Source organism: Anopheles coustani, chromosome 2, assembly GCF_943734705.1.
Source record: "Anopheles coustani chromosome 2, idAnoCousDA_361_x.2, whole genome shotgun sequence".
Classification (NCBI taxonomy): domain Eukaryota; kingdom Metazoa; phylum Arthropoda; class Insecta; order Diptera; family Culicidae; genus Anopheles; species Anopheles coustani.
In genome coordinates, this window is record NC_071289.1 from 74,720,234 (window position 1) to 74,746,928 (window position 26,695).

At 44.9% G+C, this 26,695-nt stretch overlaps 1 protein-coding gene across 1 annotated transcript in view; it reads right to left on the reverse strand.

The window, feature by feature from the left end:
* The window catches only part of LOC131266181 (eukaryotic translation initiation factor 5B), a 70,343-nt gene that overhangs the window by 25,519 nt on the left and 18,129 nt on the right, over positions 1 to 26,695 (reverse strand). The window contains exons 4-6 of the mRNA XM_058268559.1: positions 12,951 to 13,027; positions 10,920 to 11,115; positions 9,140 to 9,247 (exon numbers count right to left, since the gene is read on the reverse strand). Coding sequence (XP_058124542.1) covers positions 9,140 to 9,247; positions 10,920 to 11,115; positions 12,951 to 13,027 — 381 coding nt within the window. The remainder of the gene's footprint in view (positions 1 to 9,139; positions 9,248 to 10,919; positions 11,116 to 12,950; positions 13,028 to 26,695) is intronic.

A 26,695-nucleotide genomic window follows, 5' to 3' on the forward strand; every position in this document is an offset into this window, starting at 1 on the left:
AAAAAACTGTCTATATCAATTTTGTTTTATGTGGCACGACATCCCCTAGTGGGACAAGGCCTCTCTCCGAAGAGAGTTTGTGTGACCGAAAGACGGTATATTATAGATCGATGGTCAGCCGTTCGTAATACCAGAGGCTGCCAGACTCGAGAATCGATCCCACACCTGTGGTGTGGTGGTTCCTCGCGCTACCGCTGCGCCATGGGCACCCCCGATATGTCAATTACTTACTGCAATAAGACCAATAGTTCAATTTCAATTTCTTTGTACACAGTAATTTTCATCGTTTATTTTATCACAACCTCTATGTACTTTAAAATGTTATCATAAAGCTCTTCGGCTGTCCCTAACCAATCATCATGTGACCAACCACCGTTCGTCATGGAAGGGTTAAATATATTTTAAAAAGCTCGTTGGACTCGTCCATCGCATAGAAGTCACATGGAAACACCTAACAACCGTCTGATCGCACTCGTGTTCTCCCTTTTTTTTAGTTTTCCTTTCCCTTAGAAAGAAAACGAAAGGAGACAACAAGAAGACGAAACACAAAAAGGAAAAACGTAATGAACGTGCCAGCGAACGGGCGCACGAGAGCACGCATGTCTCATCGATCTTAATTTTCATGAATGAACAACAAACGCTCCAAATTAGAAGAAACACGAGAACGTATCATAATTCGACCCATCGGCCCCGGTGTATCCCTGGGCCCTGCCTACAACCCCCGGTCACGCAGCAGGGGCCTTCGGGAACAGGTTTCGAGACCGTACGTAACCTGCGCGTCCGGTGAGCGCAACGGGGTCGATCAACCGAAGGATCGGCGGATGGACAGCCGGCCGCAGCAGCAGCAAACCGATAAAATGTAAGCGTTGGGATGTGCGTCGGTCTCGCTGTCTTCGCTCCCGGTACCGGAAGAGACCTCTCCAATTCTCGTTAGGCCGCCCTGGGCAGGTCCAGGCCCCTTCCCGACCGCAGACGGTTTTACGTTTTGATAACTCATCTGGACGCTTTCCTTATGCGTAATGAAGCGGGGCGACGTTATTAAGAATGCTTAAGAACTGAGCACACAGAGTACAAAACCGATGCCGCAAGCGTATTGAAATACGATGAGGAGATGAATCTCGTTTTGATTTGGATGAAAAGCTGATATCCAAAAGAGTATAAGATTATTTTTTCTAAGAATGCATCAAGAAAACATTAAAAATCAAATTTATCTTTATTATAACTTAATTTAATAAATTTGATTATCTGTTTAATTTTCAGTTATAGTCTTTCACTTCACCTACGATGAATGAGATTCTCTGGCAATGCATCAAAACTAATTACACCTCAATTTTGACACGACGGTCAACATAATTATCAAACGGGATGGTAATATTTTTTTTCTCTTGTGTGACCTTCTTGTGAATTATAAGTTTAATATATTTGAACAGTTTGGTGTTTCGAAGCATCCGATTGAAGGTAACCATAGGCTATTCCGGAAGACAGTATCGATGAAATTAAGACCTGAAATCCGGCAAGTGCGGATGGGACGCCATAAATAAATCAATAATTGTTCCCTATTTTAAGGCTACCAATTGACCGAGGCGACCAAAAGTCGTCTGTAAACCACGCGTTCGGGTCGATACGATTCAAATTCTAATTTAATTGGTTCAGATATGTATCCGATCATCGTTCTCCATACGGTTTCGGTGAGGATGGCGGAAGCCTTCACTTTCGTCTGTCTTTTTTTTTTTTCATGCTCCGAAGGAGGAGGATATAAAAGCGATGCTCGGTCGTGGGCTTGTTGTTTGCCCAATGATTAGAACGATGATAATAGTGTTGGACAATCCTCGAGCGAACTAGAAGGAATAATCCGGATCAAATTGAAGCTCACAGGGAAGCTATAGGGCGGGGTGTATTGAATTAACGAGTCGGAAGATTTTTGAGGGGCACATCACATCGGTTACCTTTCAAAGCACTTTCAAGCTCGATCGCTTGACCGAGAGTACCACATCTGCATGATCAGAAATGTATAATTTGGAGGAATTTTTAGGGAAAAAAGGGGAATTTTAAAGTTCATGGAAAATATCCTTTACAAAGTTGTATGTGATCGTCTTTTCATCATTTACTTTAATACAGTTTTTAATAGTACGCATCTTTTAAAGTACATTACACCTTCATAACAACGATTTACAAGTACAACGAACGAAGAGCTTAAAGAAAGGAAATTAAGTTCTCATTAGAAACATTGCTTCCGTTGCGCATCTCTCGAACGACAAGCATAAATTCTGATGCGTTGCTCTGAATAGAACAAAACTCTGTGTAAAATCATCAGGATATGCTGGAGACTGTAAGAACCGTGCACTCAACGAACGAACTCAAAGGTAAATTGATCAAGACAGATTGCACATGCGGGCCCGCTTCCTCGCGCACGCCCGAACACATTCGCAATCACCGGACATCCGGCCACCGAACGAGCGATCTTTCACGACTTTTCAACTTCCGGCACGGCGCAAGAGCCAACCATCAGGGGAAGGAAATCAAAGCGTGAATTAATTCTCGGCTTCCTGCGCATATGCGCTTTCCTCCCGATGCCGGAAGCAGACTTCCCACGAGCCGGAAGTGGACAGGAGGTAGGCGAAAAACGCACCGTAGCCGGATGTACGCTGGAGCGAACCGGGCGCTGCAAAGGCGAATCGAAACCGGAGGAATGTTGGGATAAACTATTTCAAACGTGTCTTAACATTTTGGTGAGAGAAAATAACTAATCTTGTAAGAACGGAAGGAAAAAAGAACGTAAGAACGGACGTTGAAGCAGCTATAAATCAACCAAACAGGGACGAGCTAGCCGAAGAACAGTCACTCAAATGAAGGTATATTTTTTCTTTTATTAAACAAGTATATTGTTTACTCGGGGTCCACACTACAGCGCGACGTCGCCTGACAGGAGCTGAACTCCATATAAAAAAAACCTTGCGCGATGTCGCGCGAATCGCGCCAGGTTTTTTTTGCATGGAGTTCAGCGCCTGTCAGGCGACGTCGCGTTACGCGACGGTGCAGTCTGGAAAGCGTGTTATGTGTTTCGAATATGTTTTGTTTAGCTGGATTTCTCATTCAAATATTATGGGCAGATTCTTTTTAAAGATTCTAAAAGAAAATTTGCCTTAAATTTAACTAATAACTCAACAATTTTGATTGAAAGAACAATCCAGCTAAACAAAAATTATTCAAAAATATTAATGCTCAACGGAACATTCAAACCACGAAATGAAACATCCACCATTACATTCATCTCTTTGGAAAAAAGCTTAGCCATCTGTTTGATACCTAAACTATATTCACTAAACTGTGCTAGCGTTATAGTAAAAGCTCCGACCATCGCGATAAAAGGTGGTAAAATGGCGGTAATGAATTCAATTTACGTACAACATAAAAAAAAAATAACTAACAGCCATCTATAACTAAAATGTAAATGAAAAGTGTAAAAAAGAAAATTTTAAAAGCATTAACTAAAGGGAATAATATTTATTAGTATTTCTGTTTAAACCCTGATTTAGAGATGGATGGAAATACAATGTACAAATGTTATTTAACAACGGGCGTGTTTTGCAACCAAACCAACGTTGCATATCTGCGTCGAGAGTATAGATAAAAAGGAATCGATTTCCAAAACAATAAACAGCGAGAGGCCGTTTTCATGCACCCTGGAGTATGGTCGAAAATTAAGACGAATCTTAACGATCTACAAGGTTTTTTTTAGCCCTGTTTGTAGCTCGTTGGCTTAAAAATAAATGAAAAAAACACTAATATTTTCAACGATTCATCGTCAACATCGGGAGCTCTTAACGTTGTTTTTTCTTCCTCCTTCGTTTTTGGTTGGGTCCGTGGAACAGTTTACTTTTCGCTCGTGGCTTGGCTTACTTTCCGGCTTGCTGGATGCGGAGGCGGATGTTTGTCGGCGAAACGAGCATTTGAGAATATGAATGAAAACATCTGAAGTGCGTGGTTGGAACTTTTCAACGTCGGTCGACTAGGTTCGACACACCCAGCCACCCACACCGGCGCACACACACACACACACACACACACGCACAGAAACAAACCATAAAACTTTAACCATATTTTATTTCCAAATCTTCAATCCAAGTGGTGACAAGACTCCTTCAACTTACGGTGGGAGGAGGTTTGGCTGGGAGTGCAGAAACGATTTTGGGGGGGGGCTTTCTAGTTTAACCAATAATGACGCGCGGTTCACAAATACTACCGTTTTTCACATCGCACTCGCGATCGTTAAGCAGCAGTGAGAAGTCGCGCTCCGTTCATGAGGAGTCCGCTGCTTCCGTCGTCGCTTATTTCATTCATGCTTTTTCCCACCGGTTGTAACGAAAATAAATATATCTCGGCATTCTCTCACGCCGGCTGCCAATCCAGGCGGCAGTGGACGCACGGGGGCGAAACCGGGCGATCCGTAGAACGGAAGGAAGCAGCTGTGTGCCCCGCGAATCGATACGAGCCGACCGGAAGGACCGGATGCCGGGAAGGTCATAATAAGGGCGAAGCGTCGAAATTACAGTTTCCAAAAGAGGTTCGAGAGGTCGATACACGAACGGGGTATGTGTTAGAGCAATAGAGAGAGAGAGACGGAGAGAGAAAGAAAATCAAATTGTCGAGAAGCAACGACACGAAAAACTACTTTTCTAAATTCCTTTTCCATTAGCAGCCGGCTTTGGGGAGGGAGAAAAAACAACCTTCAGGCCGGAAGTAAACCGGAAGAATAAGACCGCAGGCAGCAGAGTGCCGCGAAGAAAGCAACTTGCGCAGCAGGAGATGTAAAGTGGAAGACAAAGAGGAGAAGGAGAGAGAGAGAGCGCAAGAACAAGAAAGCCAAACCTGTGCGCGCGGCGCGGGCCAAACCGGAACAGTTCCGGTCGAAAGCAGAATAACGAGCAAAGCCATCTCGGCTTCCTTCCGGACCCGTCTCCTCGCCTCCCACCGGTCCCCGCTCGGCCGATGTTGCGATCGACCGGAAGAATAACATCCGGAAGTAGTGTTTACTTCATTCTTTCTTGCCCATTCATTATTTTGCGTGCGGACGGACGGACGGACGGGTCTCGCTCGTTTCCGATTTAATCCCTCGTTCCATTTTCATTTTCCACCGCCTCTCTCTCTTGCCTATCACTCATTCCCTTTGCAACATAATACTCCTTTCCATGTCCCTCGCTTTCCCCCTCCCAACCCTGCAGTGGCTTACACCGTGCGTCCGGTCCCTGATGTTGCGCGTCGGGGTTCCGTTGGAGGAAATGAAGAATTTACGATCGGCCACGGCGCTGCTGGTGTGCGCTAGCGCAAAAGGCAGCATGGATCTGGTCAATGAAATGGAGAGCATATGTTTGCGCAGCGATCGTGCCATTCGTTCCCCGTGCGTGTTTGCGGTATCACGCCGTCCCGCTCGCACCCACTTCCTTCCGGTCGGACCTTTTTTTTCACTCCCGCCCTCCTCCTGCTACGTTCCGGAATCGGAACTAAAGCAACCGGCGCGCGTGTGTGTGTGTGACTTCAAAGCAGATCATGATCTATCGGTCTGCATGCCCGGAACAAGGCCCGGCATTGTCAACAAAGTATTGAAGAAAACGCCGTTAACATTTTGAACGAACTTCAAAGAGATGTCTTTTAAGATAACAAAAAATTCCCTTGTGACATAGAAGCTGTGGAGTAAAATGTTACAAAATTAACAAACAACTCTTTTCCACAAGTCATGGTTGAAATACTTTTTGTTGAAGAAGATTTAATATTACAAACCAACGAAACGAAGTCAATAATACTGACATTGTGAACATGAAAAGTGATAGATGCATATCTTGTGTTCTTTACACATGACACTGCTGATTATGTTTATATTTTGTTGATTGTAGTCAAAAAAATCAATCTCTCTATCGTCACTATTTATTTGCTTCTTTTGTTTTTCATTTAAGCACACCGAAAATTAAAATGTTCGATAAATAGTTCATTCTTTCGATGTCTATTTTTAGAGTAGAAGCTTTACTCCAATATTTTCATGTTTTGTTTTCCATTCGTTTCAACATATCTGAGAGATTTTCTTGTTACATTGCTTAAAAATTGTCATTTTTGTTCAATTGAGTGGGCTGCCGTCTTCCCTACGAATGCATGTTTCCCCTGAGTTCAAATGACGTCGTAATGTTAGTAGAAATCGAAATTCATGTCTCCCATCTGGGACACTTAAACAGAGCCGAAATTGTTTATGTTCAACAAAAAAAAACAAAAACCAATTCCGAGGACGATGAAAAACATTGCAATTAATGTGCGTGCGTATGTTAAACATAAGAAACAATCTCAAGAAAACACTCGATCCGCCGTTTTGTTGTGTGTTCGTTTTTTTTTGTTGTTTTAGCCACACAGCCCACCGTAGTGCGATTTATTATCCCCTTCTTTACGTCGTAATAGGCCCCTCGGCCAACCCCTGCCAGGCTCCTCCTCTTGATGCGCCGTTCCACTTCACCCGCTCTCGATCATCAGCAGCGCGTTTTATGAATGAATGGAAACGACCGAATGAATCGAACGGAACGGTGCCGCCACACGTTTCCAACCTCCACCGCCAACCCGCCGCTGACACGCTGACAGCGAGCCATCCATTCAATCCGGCGTAGTCAATGAATGCGTAAATTACTTCGCCGTTTCCCGCGCGATCCATTTAGCTTACCCCACACGCCGGCCCCCCTTGCCTACATCCACAGCCCCAACCCATCCCCCTCCGGTCGTCCCGCACACTGCCCGCAGTGTGTCGCGTAATTTACAGCGGATAGTAGTTGCCGCCGTTTCCTTTAATTTCCGTCTTTTTCCGTCTCCACCACCCAACCGGGGTACCCACCCAAGCAAGCCACACTGACTGAAGTGTTGTGTAGTCTCTCGTCCTATTCCCTCCCCCATCGCGTCACCCCCATTCGTCTTTTGTATCAACGACGCAGTTGAAGATTTAAGCTTCAACAAAACATCGCATTTGCGCGAAGCAAAAGTACTTTGAAGTTTGAGGAAGCAACTCCATTTTGCTTACTCAGGGAATACTCGTTGGCTTTTTTGTACTTGCATTACTTTTTGACATGTACACCTTTTTGCCATAACTTTTTCAACTTACTTGAATTTCAAAAGGCCTATTTATAAGAAGATAATTCGCACTTCTTTTAGAATCCAGGCAAGTCTTCCGAAGTGACAGCACTAAGTAAAAAACGACAAACAAAGTTACTTTCATCCGACAATTGGAAAACCCCCACTTCAACAATGTGTTGGATTTTCGTGAAATGCTTTGGTAACAATAATCCACGACTGTTGTTCATTTTATAACCGTGCCACCGTGTATTTTTCAACCACTTCCGGTGAATATGAAATTCGATCGCGACAGATAGCAACCGGGGGGGACGGTCGAACCCCGTTCGTGTGCGCGAACCACACCAGAATACATAAATCAATCATTTCCACCGTGGCGTGTGCGTTCGAGCGGCGGAAGTGCGTACCACCACGTGGCCACCGTGAGCATGTCGGTGCGTAAGCTCCGTAACAAAAAAAAAACGAAGATAAAGACGGCGACGCAGCACACAAATAGATGTCGCCGCAGCGCACCGGACCACCAACGCGGAAAGGGGCCACTATACCACCACCGAATCCGGCTATCGCGTCAAGCGAGAGGTAGCGGTCCAGGGCTGGAGGAGTTTTAGTTATTTTATTTTTTTTTAGTTTCTCTCCAACCACCGCCCAAAACCAACCGTATCCAGCACCTTCCAGCCATATGCGCGGACATGGCGACGGGCGCAAACGGAATAATAATGATTCGTAATATTTCCGCCTCTTCGGATTCGGAGAATTTTAATTATTATTTGCATTCCGCACGCGGTGTTGTTGCCAGCCCTGTGTTTGCTCGTTTGCGCTGGATGACGGCATTGCGCGTCGCCGAGCAAACAGTTTCTGACAACCCGGGGTCCTCCCCCTTCCCTCACCCAGGGGCCTGGACCGGGCCTTATAGGTAATCGGCAAGGCAAGTTTCGATCGTATACGAATGTATGCTCACCAACCGCGGCAGCTTCCAAATTCTGCCCAGAAGTGCCACCGGCCGCTCAAGAGATGGTTTCTTTTATAGCAGCACGATACATTACTTTGCTGGAAGCGGAAGTTGGATTCTTCCGTCCAATGCTCAATGCTTACGCTTCACGATGACTATGGCAAACGCGATAAGCGGTTGAGAATGACTGACAGCAAGGATTGGTTCAATTGACAGCACTAGATCGTAAATAGATTTGTTTCAATGAGTTCACGCAGCAAGGTGTTATTTGTTATAGCATGGCTTGGGTCGCGCGCGCAAAAGCATTTGCTGACAGGTGACATGTTTTTAAAGAGTCACGTTCACATCTGAACGTTTTGACGTCTGGCCCACCTGGAACGTACAGAAATAGGAGAACCAAGCTATAGATATAAGGCGAGGTGTCTTTGCCATCAAACAGCTGAATCCGTACCAATCAGCTGACCGGTTAATGGATACCAAGTTGACAGTCCGCTGACCTCAGTTTGGACCGTCAGTATATGGAAGTATGCAAAAGATGTCTTAATTTTATTCTGCGGGAAATCCTGCAAACCAGCTGGGACTAGATAGACTAGAGAGACTAGAAGATATTGCGAATATTATTTTACATATCCATTGAGGCTCTCTTCAATGTCTTAGATGTTCTCTTCACCTAAACCCTAGACATTGCCGGCTGGACACACATGAAACTCCTGCTTGTTTGGCCACTTTGACCGAGATAGACACCACGTAACATCATATATCCGAAGTATTGATATCTTACGGTCAATTTCTTTGGAGAATCTACTCCCTACATACTCCACAAACGCAGGTATTTGTCCTGCAGACACCAAGAGTAAAATAAGCTCCGATTTATATTTGGCCGTGAACACGACCAGCATGACCCAAGCCTGTGAGTTTGGAGAACTAAAAGCAATGCTAATATCTATATTGAATATCCCAATATCCGTCCGCCTAAATGACACATCGGTATTTAGTCTAAATTAAAGACATACATTTAACTTTGCATTGTAAAAATAGTATTTTAGAATTTCTAGTATTTAATACCTCTATTATAGAACCTGCAGTACTTACCTCCCTACTAGGTACCGTGATGGGTGTTCCTTCCTTTACAATGCCGGCTTCTACGATCACTCCCATCACGATCGGATCACGGGAATTGAACACAAATTGAGGTAGAATCTGAAGGGAGCCAAGAAAAAAAGACCGGAATGTTCATTTTACATTTTTCAATCCAAAAAGTATGACGAGAGTGTTGTTGGTTTAATTATATTACCGAACGAATAAAATAACTTAAAATAGCAGTAAAATTCGCTTTACGCCCGGAAAATGAAACCCTCAGAGGGTCTCTGAAAGATATTTAAAAACACACTTCACCATAGCAGAGAAAAAAAAGAGATCCAACGTTCACAGGCACGATAACAGATTACTGTGTAAACATAATCGCCGGATATCATAAAACATAAATAAAACAAAAACCACGCACACACACACACACACATAAGCGAGTTAGCTTCCGTTGGGTGCGAAGAGTTGCCTCAGTCCAACCGTCCCGATGGTCCCGATTTCTCCGACCCGCCGCCAGCGCGAACGAAATCGGATGATCCCTTTATGCCCGTTGATTAATTCTACACCACGGCGATCCAATCTCGATCCTCTTGATAGTGTTTTCGAAGGTAAAACACTGCCGTGAAGATGAGGAGGCCCCGCCGGTGAAGCTGGTGAGGTAACAAGATCTCCTTCGTCGGTCCATTCCTTCAGCCTCGGCTACCTCATACCCGAAAGTGAACGATGGAAGTCGCCTTTTCGTTCCACACCAGGCCGAGGCTTGGCGGGGAAGTTATTGCGAAACCGATTAAATTTCTGCCCATTAAAGACGGTATACGCTTTGGTACGTTAGTGGTGATGCCTTTCGACGGACTCGCACCGGCCGGATGTTCGCGCGATCGCGATCGACGGAAGCACACAAGAAATGATTTAGAGCGCGGACCGTGGAAATCACGGGAGTTTTCCTACCATAACTCAGGGCTTATCTAGTGAGTGATGATTCTTTTTTGTTTTGCGATTCATACGAAGCCGATACGTAGGAGCGGTTGAAACTAACCGTCGCTCTGGTTCCGAAGCGAGGCAGGCAAAATGTACGCGCCGTACAGAGGCAGCAAAGAATTAATTAAAACAAACGTGCAGCATCACTCTTTGCATTCCCGATGGCCAAGGTAACCGATACACACCGCCAAGATAGCATGATGCACACCCAGTCACGTCTTCCACAACCCAACCACAACCTCCTTTTGCTACGTGGACGATGTACGTAAGTGTATCGCCTTACCGGTCGTTCTCGATACATTGAATTAACGCAAGCAACGCGTGCGCAAAGTCGCGCAAAGCGCAGAGCGACCTTGGAATTATAAATAAAATTACGCCATCTCGCCGTCACATACACACACACACACACACACACGTACACATGGGCGCGAGCGCCGACAGATCACAGATGGTCGCGTTTACATGTTTCTGTTCACAAGGAAAAGAAAACGGGCGGAAAAAATAAAATAAATAAACGTGCGCAGAACGCGCGCCTCTCCGGCAGCCCATGTCCACCAGGACGGGCATTTTATACTTGACGATTATTATTTCTTCCAAGGGACGCCGTTGAGGATCTTAATCGTGCGCTTTGGTAACGCTTAGCGATTGTTATTCTTCCAGGTGTGATTGTATATTCCGCTGTAGACTTTTGAGTGCACCATTTTTACTCGCTCAATCTGTCGACTGCATTTAATCCGATCGTTCCATTCCTTCGCAAAACAGCAGAAAGATCGTTTGCCTTCCTTGTGTGCCGCACACCCACACTCACCTTGAGCTTGCAAGGGAACACGGCGATCTGCTTGAACTCGTCACGTTTGCGCTGCTTGATTTCCTCCCGGTACGCCATGAACTTATCGAACAGATGGTAGATGATATCGGCCTGGAAGATCTTCACGCCAAGATTGTCCGCCAGCTCCTGGGCGTCGCGTTCCACCTTCACGTCAAACGCCAATATCGTAGCGTACCTGGTGGGGAAAGAAAACATTGCGTTAAACATGTTCCATTTTTATTTCGGGCAAAAACAGATAATTAGAAATAAAACAAACAACATATAAGGACCGTTGTCTTTATCAGAATGTTGAAATGTATACGAAATGCCTCGAAAATGATGAACAACCACAGAACTTTTATCAAAAAACACGAGCGCTTCAAGTAAATTCTAGAGGGTTTAATAAAATTTTCGATTGCTAGCAGGAGTAAAAAAGTAGCAAAGACTGCATTAAAACACGATCTATACAGTCAAACGTTTACGACCGATCCGGTAGTAAATCATTGCATGCACAAGTGGCCAACTTTGAGTCGATTCCCACAGCACCGCAATGCTGCACCCGGCCACGCAACGCTAGCATTTCGATTTTCCTTCGAGGATCGGCATTTAACGACTTTCCGGTAAGTTCCCGCGTTGGCCACTGCAGCCGTCATGTTTAATGGGTTCAAGTCAGCCACTTTTATGACCGAAAGGAATCTGCTGCTTTTGCTGCTGCTGGTTCCCGTGTACCTCCCAAAAGTCATACGGTTGCATGCGTGTGCAGTTAACCTCTCCCAAGTAAGATGGCATCCGATAAGGATCCCCTGGGTTGTGCGAGTGTGTGGTGTGCGTCGAGCGTCGGTGTTCATGTCCCCCCCGGTGCTCGCGATGTTGAGCACATCGAAAAACAAAAATGCTCGTCTGCACGAAACGCCATAAAATCTGCATCCGGGCCGCCGGTCGTCGACAACCGCTTGATGCGGCGTGGCGGATTTTGCGGCCACCGAAAAGGAAGCGGAGTTCTGTGAGGGTAATTAAATTTTAAATACCGTAACGCCGAACGACTTGCGCTGCACTCCATAAGTGCTCGGGCCGTTGAAACAGGAATCGTACCCGTTTGATCATCATTCGGTGGAAAGAACAAAAGGAATGTTTCGAAGCATTGAATCAGCACCGAAGCCATCTAGAATATTGTAAGTATCGATCATCTACCATGGAATATCAATTTCGAATACCTCACACAAATGGGAATAAAACATGTCTTCAACAAGAGTATTTGAGAGCTTCTTGCTCAAAGTTTTGTGTACCACAAAGTCAGCTAACAAAACAAACGAAATGTGTCAAAAGTATTTTAAAGACACCTTTTGTTCTTGCGTCAACATGTGTTTTCTCTAAAGGTTAGTAAAAACTTTGCTGCCAAAATTTTTCCATAGTTGAATTAGATCTGATAATGCATCAAAAGTTGGTCTTTTCCTTTACTGAAATAAAAGAAAGGTGTTTCCCTTACTGAAATAAAATATAATCAAATTTAAAAGCTTAAGTAGATACCTTTTTCATTAAACACTAAACCGAATTTGAAAAAGAAACCCGAATTCTGTACGCCAGTTACGACGGAAAACATTCAGAAAAGGCTTTGTAAAGTATAGTTTAAACAATAATACAAATCTAAAACTTTACCTTTTTACGTGAGGACATGTTTCAATGAAGTTAGCCTCATCTGCTTTCATAATGAACATGAAGAAAAAACTCACTTTATTCTGCAGAAAGCCCGACCGAAAAGCGGATATTATGACAACAAAGTTGACAACTTCGAGAGCGCGCACTATCGACGATGATGCGTGGGTTAGAGGAGATGTTGACGCGTTCCTCGTGTAAAGTAGGCGTTGCAAACTACTCACAGTCACGCCGTAGGAGTTGGAATTTCATTTTCTTCCATCGATTGCCAACGCTCATTCACCGTTTCGATTTCAATGGGTGGAAAAACGTATTTGCGACGAATATTTGCCCTAAGAAATCAACATGTTTCCAATCCAAGTTCTTCGATATACTTACTGATTTTCGTGCTCCAACATGGTAGAGGCCTTCATAACGTCACGCTTCACGACAGGACCGATGCGAATGCCCGAATACTGCGAAGGGAGAGAAAAACAGATGAATTGTGGATTAGAATAAATGGAATCGGCTTCAATGACCAACGATACTGTTCAATAGTAAAAGGTACGGATAAAACGGACGGAACGAAGCCGTCCCCTCCCACCCCTCAAAATTGGGTCTTCTAGTTCCGTCAACCCGCGCACAGCAGACGACAGCCGAACGCATGGTTCAGTGTCGGTGGGGGCACAACTTTAGGCAGCGCACAAATGCACGCTACAGAGATACAGGCTTCGAATAAATTCCATAATATTAATACCAAACACCACTCCGGCCGGCGAACGGGTTCCAGTGGCAGACAGGTCTCGGCGATTAAGAGCACGCCTGCCAAGGCACAGGACAGACGGCGGCAGGCCGCCGAAAAAAAAGACCACTCGGAACAACAGTTGGAACGCATTAAACACGTCCCCGGGGCCTCGCCCCGCGCTGAAGCGAAACACGTGCGCCCGTGATGCCAAGAATGGTCGTAAATTTTGCATCCCATAACCATCAGCATCACTCCTACTTTTGGAAGATTTTAGCGCATCACACAAACAAAACAGAAAGGCAACAGAATAACCATTTTGATGCGTCGTCATTTCCATACCACGCCATACGGAGAGACCTTCGCGGATTGAGACAACAGGACCGCCGCCTTTACCCGGTACCCAGACTGAAGAATGAAATGGGACGAAAGCAGACACGCGGCGAAGGCAAAGAGGGAGTGGAGGGGAAAACCCGAACGAGCAACGCAGACACATTCCTCAGCCTTGACGAAGGGTGCGCTGCTATATGCTCCGTGATCGTTCTGGCTATCTCTCGGCCTCTCCGCCATCGACAGAATGAAACGCAGACGACGACGCTGTTCGTTCGATCCATCGGATTCCAGCATCGAACGAAATAGTGGTCGATCTCGAAAGTTGGAATAATATTTCAATAAATCAATAAACCGAACAGCAGTCGCTACCTCCTCAACCAGGCTAAATGGCTAAAACCAGCGCTGGGTATGTAATGGTTTAGTGCCTCGGAAAACCGTAAGTTCGAGATTTACCCAGAATCAGGATTTACAACCGATGTATTACACTCTTATATTTATGCGGACATTTTTCCTCGAAACAACTCCTGAGGTTATGGAAGAACATAAAAAGAAACAACGAAAATTGTAAATTTTAATCATAAACTTCAGACATTATTTATGCTCTTCACTTTCATGGGATTTTGCTTCAAATTAAAACTGCTTGTGATAAAAATGGTGACCTATACATTAATTCGCATGAAACGTGAAATGTAGCAGAATAAGGCATGCACCCGCTAGTAAACAATGGTGAAAACATTTCAACGCAACGCAGGAATGTCAGATCGAGAAAGTTCGTCAGAGTCATCCGGACGGGTTGCATGCAGCGGACTCCAAATGGTCCGTCTATTGTTCAGCAACTTCCTGCCGCTTGACGCAATCCTGTCAACGCTCGAACGGAACAAAAACTTGCGTGACTCCAAAAGTGGGACGCTGTCAATTGTTTTCCCTCCCTGCTTTCCTCCACCGCAGAGCAACGTGGTCGCGATTGGATGGGAGCTTCACAAACTGTTTCCAACAGTGCACGATCAACAATGATCGCGGCATTTATTCCGCCGCCCCAAATCCCAGCGTCATTCGGTGAAACAAAGCCGCGCTGTAGCACCGAGAGCTGAAGAGTCAGGTCCAAATGCAGATGAGGGTAATTATTATTCCAGCAAACTATGCTAGAAAAGCGCACCCAAACGAGAGGGAGTAAAAAGTGAAACACGAAAGCAGCAACGAGCAACTTCAACTAAGCGTTTGGACTAAGGCTTTGGCGCTTCTGCTGACGGACAATTGTACGAACTACATAGTGACGACTGTGCTGACAACATTTGCCATGGGAATGTACATGACACTTTGTTGCACTGCTCCTTAAACCAATGATTGCCAAACTCGTGAGGAAGGTCGATAATTGAACAACATGATCCAGTAATTACGGCATCTCCTATCGGATGAAACAAGCTTTACACGTGTATTATAATTATCTTGTGATTAGATGAAAATTACTTCTAGAGTGTCATTTATGCCGGCATTGTTTCAATTCTTCAAAGAATGTAACGAAAGCATACGAAATTGGATCATTACACATAGTAACACATTCTAACATCTAGATATTTATTTTTTAACAAAATTATTCGCTACCAAACCAAAGAAGTAATGTTGCCTTAAAATCAAGATTACTGGAACTAAGGTTGGGTCGCCACAGCTTGTCTCACAGTTTGTCCACAGATCATGTCTCTTTACCGTGTTGGTACTGATGACTAAAATAAGCCAATTTTGAGGTAAGAATTGCCGGGAACTGAAGATACACAGATAGGTGTTTTCCTTAAAATTGAAATCAAATAGATTTTCTGATACAGGAATCATATGGTTGGTTGCAGTCGATCCGTATAAATGTGTTTTACATCCTGATTTAGCTGTTTTTCTGTTACAGAATTGAATTCAAACGTTCATTACGAATGTTTGTTTTAGTTATCATAAATTCCAAGATGGGGCTATGTTTATCTGTCAAATCGCTCCACATGAACCAACCTTGGGAGTAACCTTGCTTAAAACGAGAAAAGTATCCATTTTTGTACACATTGTCATTTCTCTCCACGTTAAAAAAATAAAGTGAAATTGGATTCACTATCTTCAGTTGACACTTTTGTATGCTCACAAAATGCAAGTTCAACCTTACTCTTGCTAGTGAAAGAAGTCAGCGTATTTCTCCCTCCCCAGAATCTGCCCAAAGAACGAAGAAGCATTTGCTTCAAGATTGTGAAAGCAAAAAGTAGAACTGAGTAAAAACCCGGCCAGACTATTTCCGCGAACGATCCGCAATCGATATTTAACGCGACACGGACAGTTTTCTCTCCCATTGTCTTTACGGCGATCTCACTCCATAATCATCATCGTCGCGGGAAGGCCGGTGAACAACCCAAGCGTTAAGCCCGCTTCCACGCCACCAATCAACGAAGCGACGATCGGGTGATTAATACAGGAAGTGCCCACGGGGGGAAAAATGATGTGGAGAAACCCGATCGATCGAACAGGATCCACGACAAGACGTTCTTTCCAATGGACCCCTCTGCCGTACCGCTTCCCCCATTTGCCCGAGGGTCCTGACAAATACACTCACACACACACATACAAAACACAGATGACCCGACTAATGATTAGGCCAGCTTTATAATCCCTTAATGGATCTCGGATGTTCGCCGTGGCACCGTCATCACCACCTGACCGGTTCGACAGAATCCAAGATCGCGTTCGAGTCCCGGTCGTCGTCGTCATCGTCGTCGTCGAACGACGATTATCATATTCCAACGGCTATATATGATAGAACGACGTCCGGCCTCGAGTGGACGCACACGCGGCCGAGCACCGGATGTCGCGCCGGAAATGAAAACAGGTTAAATTAAGCAATCGCAGCCAGGGGCATCCCGGCCCGCACGACACACGGGAGCGCGCCAGTACGACCCTCCTTGGTCTTCCGCTCCTTGTTGCTTCGGCACTCTCCAGTCCCCGGGCCAGCCGAGGGTCTGAGTCTATCCTCCTTCCATCCGCTATCGTATAGCTATATTTTCTTATTATTTTCCCATTTCTGTCCGGCGCCAACCCCGCGCTCCGTTTGCTCTTCGGTAAATAATTACCAGGGGCGCGGATTCTTATCGAGATGGAAACACAGCGCCGCACAGAGCAAGCCACTGACCTTGACCGGTTTGAGATTGGAACCCGATCCGGGGCTCGGAAACGGGTTCGCCTGATAGACAAACGAGAAAAGCGAGGTGCGCGACGGTTCAAAGACATCCTTAGAGCTCGATGGAAGGTGAAAATTATACTTGAAGCTACAACAATTTCGACAAACCTCTGCCATGCGAAGGTTTTAATAAGTATCAACGGCAGACAAACAGTATATCAATGGTCCCCCGTTGCATAACGTCCTGTAGCATCCAGCGCCATCGACTTCTGATCCATCCGTGTTCCGATCTCGCCGCTCTACTCAGCAGATTCCGACCACAACAGGTCAACTATCCAACAATGGCCACAAAAAGGGCACGAATGCGTGTCACTTTATGCTGATAAGTTTGTAAGCCGGCACACACATACCTGCTCTGCCCTATGGCTGTTTGAGTGTTTCTGATCATACAATCGCGCGTGTATCCGTGGCGTGGAGAACCCCTACTGCACCGTGGAGCGCAGCGGAGGATAAATTCAACACTTCCTTCATATTTATTCATATCCGCCCGGGCAGAGAGTTGTCTCTATTAGCAACTTCCGCTCGGTTTCAATATTTTATTTATGTGTGCATAATGTATGCATTATTTCTTCCGCGCGACAGCGCACAGTCCCGCGGGTTTCTCCCGGTCCGCCTCCCGGTCACTTCCATAGCTCTTTCAAGCTGTCAAGCATTGTCGATAGCTAGAATAAGGATGCGATACTGAAAGATATAGAAACGGCCCGCAGAATAGCAAAAACATGCACTTCTTTTTAAGGCACGAACTGTTGTAAGGAACATTTGCTAAAGAAATCAAATAAAAGACTAGATACATCGAGGACTCCCTAAATCTTACGAGCAAGCTAACATTGGATCTTTGATTTTGTTGATATGTTGGCTATAAAATATTCCACCGACACAGTTTGCTGCAAATACTAAAGACTGATGTTCTAAAGCTTTAGTTGACTCTAAACAGTGATTTTTGAATGCTTACTCGTCACTTTGTTTAGGTTTGTATTATATATCAGCATATTGTATAGATGATGTACTCTCGCAGAGCTACTATGCATCGAGTTGACTCGGTTTAGCAAGGGCATTTGATAACAGTTGTTAAACAATGACAAGTATATAGAATAGAATGAGAATAACATAGCAGGAGGTAAACTAATGGACTATATATCGCGCCGACTCTGTTGAAGGTGAGTAAATGCAATTGCACTCAAATGCCATCTTGCGCCGCCCCAATGGCCGGAGCGGAAACGAATTGTGCATAACACCGCGCGCCCGGAAGTGGCCGTCACGTATTAGATTATGGTGCTGGGAGTGCGTATGAATAGGCTGTGTTTATTTATTTTTATTTTAGTTTTATTTGCAATGCCCCACTTGCGAAACGAGCGCAAACGAACAAACGGTGACCGTCCATCGTTATGCCGCTCGGTGGAGATTATAGGCCGCTTGGTGCTGGCTGCTGCCGGTTCGTGCACGAGTGAATGCCGCGCTGCTCTCGTCGTTGTTGATGCAAATGGAAAACGGTGCAACAAATGGGACCAGAAAAAAGCGTTTCCCGGATGGACCCCCTTCGATGTAAACATGTATCATTGTGCTGAAGACGCTTCCCCTTTTCCATATCGAGGGGATTCGTGGGATGAATAACATTTGCGAAAACTAATCCGTTGTAATGATATGCAATTTAAGCTTTGAAATAAAATTAGTCTACTAGTTTAAATCAGTCACCCCATGTCATTGCAGATTTTAAGAGTTAAACAATTCTTAGACTCCCAAAAACTAAGAAATCCATCATAATGATATAAAAAAAATGGTGCCTCATCACGTAACGTCCTTCCATCGACACAATTTCATTCATGCCGCTTAACTGACGCCCGATTTTATGAATGAACCTCTCACGGTGCTCATGCAACGAGACCAGTTTCCACTCTTAGGCCTACTCTTCGCGCTTCATCCCTTCAATGTTTCCAACTATAGGCGCACAAACTGCGCCAACCGAGACGCAACCACCAGAGACTAGGTTAGGCAACTTTACTGTGAAGGACAACCCATCCACCGTGGCTGGTGGTGGACGCTGGTAGCAAAAGGCAACAGACCATACCATCGAAAAAAAAAGGAAAAAGAAAAACATGGCAAGAACCATTACCAAAAGGAGACCTCACGCGACGGGAGGAGATGGATAGTTGCGTGGCTCGTTTGTCATTTCTTGCGGACAAACTTGCTGGAAGCTGGACACTCGAAGGCTACGGTTTGCTCATACAAGCGGAGACGATAATTGTGCAGACATGCCGTATGTGTCTGACCAGGATGGCGGAGCAGAGGACTGAAACCGAAGCGCATCAGAAACGCCAATATATGAAATGCATCGAGGAGTATGAAAATGGACCCGATGGACAAGGTGAGGCCGGTCGCGGGATACAGAATAATAAGATAAAAAGTAATAAGCCCCCGAGTGCACGGCTTGGTTGCTTTTTCCATCGGATAAAAATTGGCTCAACATGGCGTGTCGAAGCGTCTCATGATAAAGTGCGATCAAAATGGACAAAAACAACTTTCCCAAAATGAGCAGCACCGTTTATCGCACAGGCACCGCTATTCGCCGCTTGCCGCAAGTGTCCATGTTTGGACGGAAAACGGATACACTCTTAGTACAGGTTTGTTTCAAACAGGAGCTTGGAGAGAGAAGTCTCTCAAAAGTTATTACATCTTATGAAATATTCTATCCAACCTAAAAATATGTGAAACAAAAGGCCAATCCAATAAGATTTACTACAAAAATAATGTAGTTTAATAATCTAATGTAATGATGTGTTTTAAATGACGTTCGAATGTGCTAATACAAGAACGAACATAAGGCCTCTGTTGTATGATGAACAAAAAATTGATCCAATCCGCCTACTTGGATTTGACGTACATTCATTCATTATTTATGAACCATCCAACCACTACTACTACAGCTACTGCTACTATTACTATTTCCAGACTCTAGCAAATCATGGAATGTTGTCTCCCGCTATCGGCTCCTCCTTTCGGTCGAATTCCTCGAATAAGGGAATGACTCCTACGACAAACCATGGGCTTTTCTCCTACGCAACCGGGTTAGGTTAGGTGGAGGGCAGCGAACAACGGAAATGTGGGGCAACCCGGGAGTCTGCTATATATACCGATCCATATTCCCGTCGGCTTCCCTTCGATCTCGTCGTTTATTAATGGTCGGTAGAGACCCCACACCGGTACCCAGGCCAGCTTCTGAGCCGGCGCCGTCCACTCGACGAAGTTTGCCCTGATTCCGATCCCGAGACGTGCGACACAGGACAACATCCCGCGTATCTTTTGACGACAATAAATTGATGACCGTACACTGTACAAGCATCTATCGGCTCGAAAGAAAGGGTGAGACAGGAAGACGTGTAAAGCTTCGTACACAACCATACTGAAGGCGATGTAAATGGGCAGGCAAAAGAACAAAACAACAGACTCCACCACCCAGCACACCCCAACACACCAACGTGGTGTTACGTTCATTCATAATCTCCTACTTGGGTGGACGACAACAACAAGTTTTACGGGCGGAAAACGGGAATCACGTTCCAGTCTGCATCACCCGGGGGTTGCTGACCAAATGAGGAGAACTCCAAAATCAGGTTTAATTTGTAGACGCTTCGAGCAGGCATGAATTATATTTGAAATGCGAGCGATCCTACTATATTGATTGTTGAGAAAATACTTTTTTCTACCTTGCAATGTACCATTGTGTTGAATATTTAATTAACTTGCTTTATGCGGTTGGAACATTTCTGTCATTTGTCGAGTCCTGTACCAACCATATCCATATTATTCGATAGTTCGAACAAAAACAAAATAAAGCAAAGAAAACTTAAGGATTACAAAAAGGATCCAACAGCGTTGACAAGATGTCTAAACCCCAAGTCCAGAAGGTGTTCAAATACCATAAAGTAATTTGGAAAGTCGACGACGTGGGTTCGAATCCCAACAGAGACCGGACCCTCCCCTGTACGAGAGGACTGACTATCCACGTACAACAGGGAAACAAGTCTCGTAAGCCCTTAACGGGCAGGCATGACCAAGAGGTCGTTACGCCAAAAAGAAGAAGAAGAATTTGGAAAGTAGTACAAAATGCTTACAGCTATCCTAAAAAAAATTAAATCTTGCCTAAAATGACACAGAATGAAGCTAGGCTCTTCTGGTATGTCAAAAACAAAACGGGCTTTACTGGAAACTCTCTTGGAGCACACCGGATATTATATTTATCAACATCTGGGATGGTATTATTGAAACCGGACGGAAAGACAAGTGAAATACGAAAAGAAGAACCTACCTCATGTTTGTTTCAAGTTCTATCTCTCTATCGTTTCCTTTTACTACACTTGAGGATGCTTTTGTGTTCTTTGTGTTCCTGTGTTCATTCTTCAAGTGATTAAAATCTTCCTTCTCCAAATGCCTTTTATGTACCTGCCTTATGGCTGTGTCTATTACCAACTATTTACTGTTGACGTACTGAATCAAACATGACCAAACATTTCTTATCGGTTCATAAACGTTTCCAACAAACCACGAATTCGAAACACAAGCAGAACCAAAGTTCACTTCACACCAACAGGGTTGACGTTGACGACTCCGAACCACCCACATCAGCATCTACACAAAGCGATCGAAGATAGAGACCCAGGATGGGTTTCTCCCAAACACCACCAAACCGGAACAGAGAGCGGCAAGCAAACAGCACTTACCAGAAGAGAAAGAATCCCAGGCGGCACCTAATGACGACCACCTTGGGGATGCGCCCTCACTATCCGCCCTAAACGCCGTTGTGCCCACTCCAGGTCCCCATCCTTGTGGTGCTGCCCCTAGGGTCGAGAAACGCACCGCCCACGGAGCTCTCGTACCGTCCGGCAGAAGGAATACTTATCACGGTGTCTGGCCACCCCAATGGACCTGGACCTTCAAGTGGTTCGCTTCCATCTGGTTGCACGCATGAATGTATGTTAATCACGAAAGAAAACCACCGAGAATTTATTTATTTATTTTTTTGTTTTTTTTTTCGACCGCCGTGGAGAAGGAGCTCAACTTTCCGGTTACACCTATTGCCTCCTGAAGTGCAGGAAAGTCCGTCTGCCGGCAACTTCCTGCCAGGGTGGGGAGGGTTTTGCGTCATTTCTGTTTCCTTCACAACGTGGGTGAATAAAGCACGCCGCGTGGCAGTCGCTTATTGCGCATAAATCACGTGAAGCATTCGGAATTTGACGGACTCACAAAAAAAAAATTAACTTGGAAGTATCCATTGTTGCAAGAAGTAAGTGTATCACAAGAAACACACTATCGCTTCTACATAAATTACGTTAGATGGAGGTCAGTTGAAAATGAAACTCATTGTTGGGGACTGTGAGGCAGTATTAAAAATGAAAAAAATTGTTCCAGAATATCCTTAAAATATATGCTGAATTTTTACACTACAATTCCACAGGAAAAACCAATCACAACTGCATGAATGCGTTTTAGTTTTTCAAGGTTTTCAAAATACGAAATTAAAAATTTCGAGACAAAAGAGCATCATCTACTGAATTATATTCATTCAAATAAAAGAATACATTCAAAGCGCTGCGAAACACTTGAAGTTTGCATTTATCGTTACTACTTTATTGCAAGAATGATCCATGACAGAGAGAAACAATTATACCAAACATGTAAAAACTCAAAACAAATATTAAAATTTATGGTAAAGACATTTCATAGAATTTATTGGTAGTGTTGAGCTTGATTGATTTGTTTGTATGGGGCTACAACACACTGTATTTACAACCCGAGACACATGCACTCTGCACACAAACAAAGTCAAACGCACGCATCAACTAGACAAATGCCACCAAGATAGGCAGCGTCGGGCGGGCGGGCGCAAAGGGTCGTACAGTTTGCGCTTCAAATCTTACCAAACTCCCGTAAGGCAAACCGGATATACGCTAGAACGTGCCCGTGGCGCGATCAAGATCGTGATCGTGGAAGAAGTCGACCCACCGCGCTACCAAAGCACTACCGGGGCGTAACGTTCCACTGTACCCACAGCCAGGTTTCCTTCCGGCGTCCCGAGCATAAGGCAAGACGCAGTGCGTGCCGCATCAAATGGAATGAATAAATAAATCCTTCGAGTCCCGGGGTTTTCTTCCCTTTTCATGCCTTATTTCCTTCTTCATCGCGAGTGCCAACACCGCACAAGAAGGGCTGCCGGCGTTCGGCAGGAAGGAAACGAGACTTTACGATTCTTCAACCTAAGCGACGTCTTCGATGAATGGAAACGAAAGATCTGACCAGGGAAAAACAAACCTGGGATAGAAATCGAAAACTCTGCTCGAAGTGGAGATAATTAAAAATAATAATGTTTCATAACGTATGCCAAAAAACCACACACTGTTCCGCAAGTTGTTACTTTCTCGTTACGCAAACCGCTTTCCACCGCCTTCCCCCCGAGCACCCGCACGGAGGACGATGTTTTCCCGTTCACTTTTCGCCCACCCTACACTGCACACTTCGTAGCGAAAGTTACTTCACGTTCCTTCGTTTGCTGTTTTCTTGTTTTAGGTTTTGCTTATTTCACACTCCCAAGATATGAATATGCATGGAAAGGCCTTTGTCGCTTTTCTTCATTTTCCCCCAAGCGCCCCTCGCATCGGAAACAAAAGGGAAGGAAAAATCCACCAGAGGACAACGTTTTTCCCTCACCGACGTCCCTCCCCCCTCAGCTTCGGATACGCCTGTTCACAATTGTTACACGCACACACGCGCACACACACACAGCATCGCCGCCCTCGTCGCCCATTCATAAGTAGGAACGATCGTGGAGAAACGGCGCTCGGCCATTGAATAAAAAGTTTCAAGCCCATTCATAAATAGTCGTGAAAGAAAAACACTGAAACGGGTGGGCAAAGAAAAGCGCACCAACCAACAAAAGCAAAAGCAAAACACAAAAAGGGAGAAGAAAACCATGGTTACGCTACACTGCGCAACCCCACGCGCAAAGACGGGTCGTCGCGCGGTGTTTTCTTATGTTTCCCGACGCCCACCGTCGCCGGCATCCCCCTCCCGGTTCCCCTGGAAGCAGGGGAAGAAAAAACAACCCCTCAGAAACACCGAAACACATCCGTCCGGCAGACGACGACGTCAAGATCGTTACATGCATTAATCAGCCCGGCCAGTGGCCAATATCTGATACGGTGCAACAGAAGAAATACCCGATCAATCTATCTTCCTGACGTAACCGGAAAGAGTAGTCCGAGATACGCGCGGTTGTGTCGGGTTCTGTAAACTGTATTTACCTTCGACGTAACTAGTTCGAATTATTATCACTATATAGATAGATTTTCGTTTTTATTTTCCATTTCCCAAAAAAATCAGTATTGCTAGTGAATCGTAAAATTAGAATTAAAAATCAAAGAATCATAGGAAACAAGGTACATGCTGCAGGAGTATAAAACGCTAAATGAGAGGAGATCAGAACAGAAACACTCAGTTCTGTTTTAAGTGAATAATTCTTTTAGTCAATATTGTTTGAAATCGAACCAGGAGTAAAAATTACAAATTTTGAAGTAACCGCACGTCTCCACAAAGTGTTTAAACCCATTCCAACTATCAGGATGTAAAATTTACGATCCTGGAGAGCTGAAATCATTACGATTTTTAAAAAATATCTTCACCCCCAATTATTTTTTTATAAAATGTCCTTTACAGTGCGTGTTACATAAATATGCTTACATTTCTACTTGTACAACTTTTTTACATGCAACTATCAAGGACGTTTACGTCAATCACACCATCATTGCATGAATTCCGAGGCGCAAAAGAATAAAAAATAATATACATGACCACACGCGTTCCAAACCAACGCAATTAATAAAACGATGAAATGGAAAAGTAGGTTACACAAACCGGTTTTAGGGATTCGTTAAGTTTAACGTCAGTTTTGCGCAGGGCAAGTTGATAAGAATGGACATGTTGGAATTTTTGGAGATGAAAATTATCCTTCGTGAACTCGTGTTTAGCATTAATTGTAAAAATTCTGTTCCTAGTATTTAGTTTTAATACACTTTCAGTTACATTTTCCTTCCCTAACAGAGTGTTTTACAGAATGATTGCAGAGTTATCAAGCATTCCAAAAAACTGCAATCAGACCCCGGAGAAAAACAATAAGGTTGCTTTACATTTATTCATTTATCAAAACGATAACTCCGCAGGTCCCGGGCTAGATTTGCTTTATGCAATCCTTCCGGATGTGCCGAGCTTACGTCGCAGCGAGTCGCAAAAACCGACCAACATAAACGCAGAACAATCGCGAGTGGGTTGCACGAGGTCGTGCGCTTGTGTAGGTACCGAGCGAATGTGGCTGTGTGTGGGCGTCCGCAGTGTTGCGTGGCAACAACGCCCTGTGATGGCTGTCTCTGTATGGCACAGCATCGAATCGAGAGCAGAACCTCAAACAAACAAGCGCAGCCTCTCCGCATCCCGGTGCTCAACCCTCCTGCCTCGCCCGGCTGGTTCAATGTTGGGGGTGGGAGGGTGGTTTCGTTCATTCATGGTTTTTCGATCCAATGGCGCTAGTGTTGGTGTGTGTGTCCCGCGACAGCTGCTCTCTCTCTGCCGCTTGCTCGCTCGCTTACTCGCCTAGGCCCATTCGAAAGACGCGGACAGGGGCCAGCGGGGTGGGTGGGGGATCCATTCACAATCTCTGGCCCGAATGGCGACAGCGCGAACCATATATTTCGCCCTCCTCGCCACCCAGGTTCCTCCGGGGCGATGTGGTGCTCCAACGATCATGTGATACAACCATCTGTAAACTGGCGAGGGTAATTGGCGACAGGGTTGACGGGGGTGGGTTGAACGGGATTGGGGGGAGGGGGGAACTGTATCCAATTACATTCATTGATATTTCATTCAATCCCACCTTCAAACCCACCGTAACCACCACCGACAAACAGGGCGCAGAGTCGCTGACTATGCAACCAAGGCATGGGCGGCTTTCCAACAAAACTCCCATCTACTCCACCCGCCCCCTACCCGTCGAGCTGTCCGGGGGCACCACATGCTGGCGGAATACATACATAACGGTTACATAAGACCCGGACCAGGGTTAGTGCAGCTCCGGGCAGCAGCCGTTTGCCAGCTAAATTAGGCCATTAGTAGCACTCCGAGTGGCCTTTGGCACCGAGCCGGCAACCGAGGACCCCTGGAGAAGCCATTTTGTCGCTGCCAATTTAAAGCAATATGGCTGCTGCCCGTTTTTTTTTTTTTTTGTTTGGGGCAAAATTTTGACCGGCCACATACCAGCAGAGGCCAATTTGCGGCAGTACAGCAGTTCGCTTGTATAGACCAAGCACGGATATTACGAGTTTTGGATTGTACGCTAAAAACGCTACCTTGCTGTCACTTGGGAAACAGTTCCGATAGACAACTCCGACAAGAAATGACAAATAAACTTTAAACTAGTACTAACAGAAAATTACTCTTTAGAACACTCTTCGCCAACATTGTGGCTAAAATCATTGGATAGCATAAACTAAGCGCAGAATTATCAAAAATAAATAGATGAAATAAGGTCACTTTAGATTTTCTTCTATTGAGTCTGGCTGGGACTGAGATTTTTCAAGTATGAGAAAATATTTACCGCGTCCACGATGCTTTGTAAAACATTCTCTTCTTTTGTGTGTAGGATATGTTTATGTATAGCATATGTACCCGTGTTTATCTGCTTTTTATTATTCGCCCAATGAGAGATGAAACAGAATTCAGTTAAAAGTTGTGAAATAACTTACGAAAATCGGTTTCAGCCGGGATTATAGCAAATCTATACAAAGAAATATATCAACGAATTTTCCTCCAAAAATTAAGCAAGAAGAG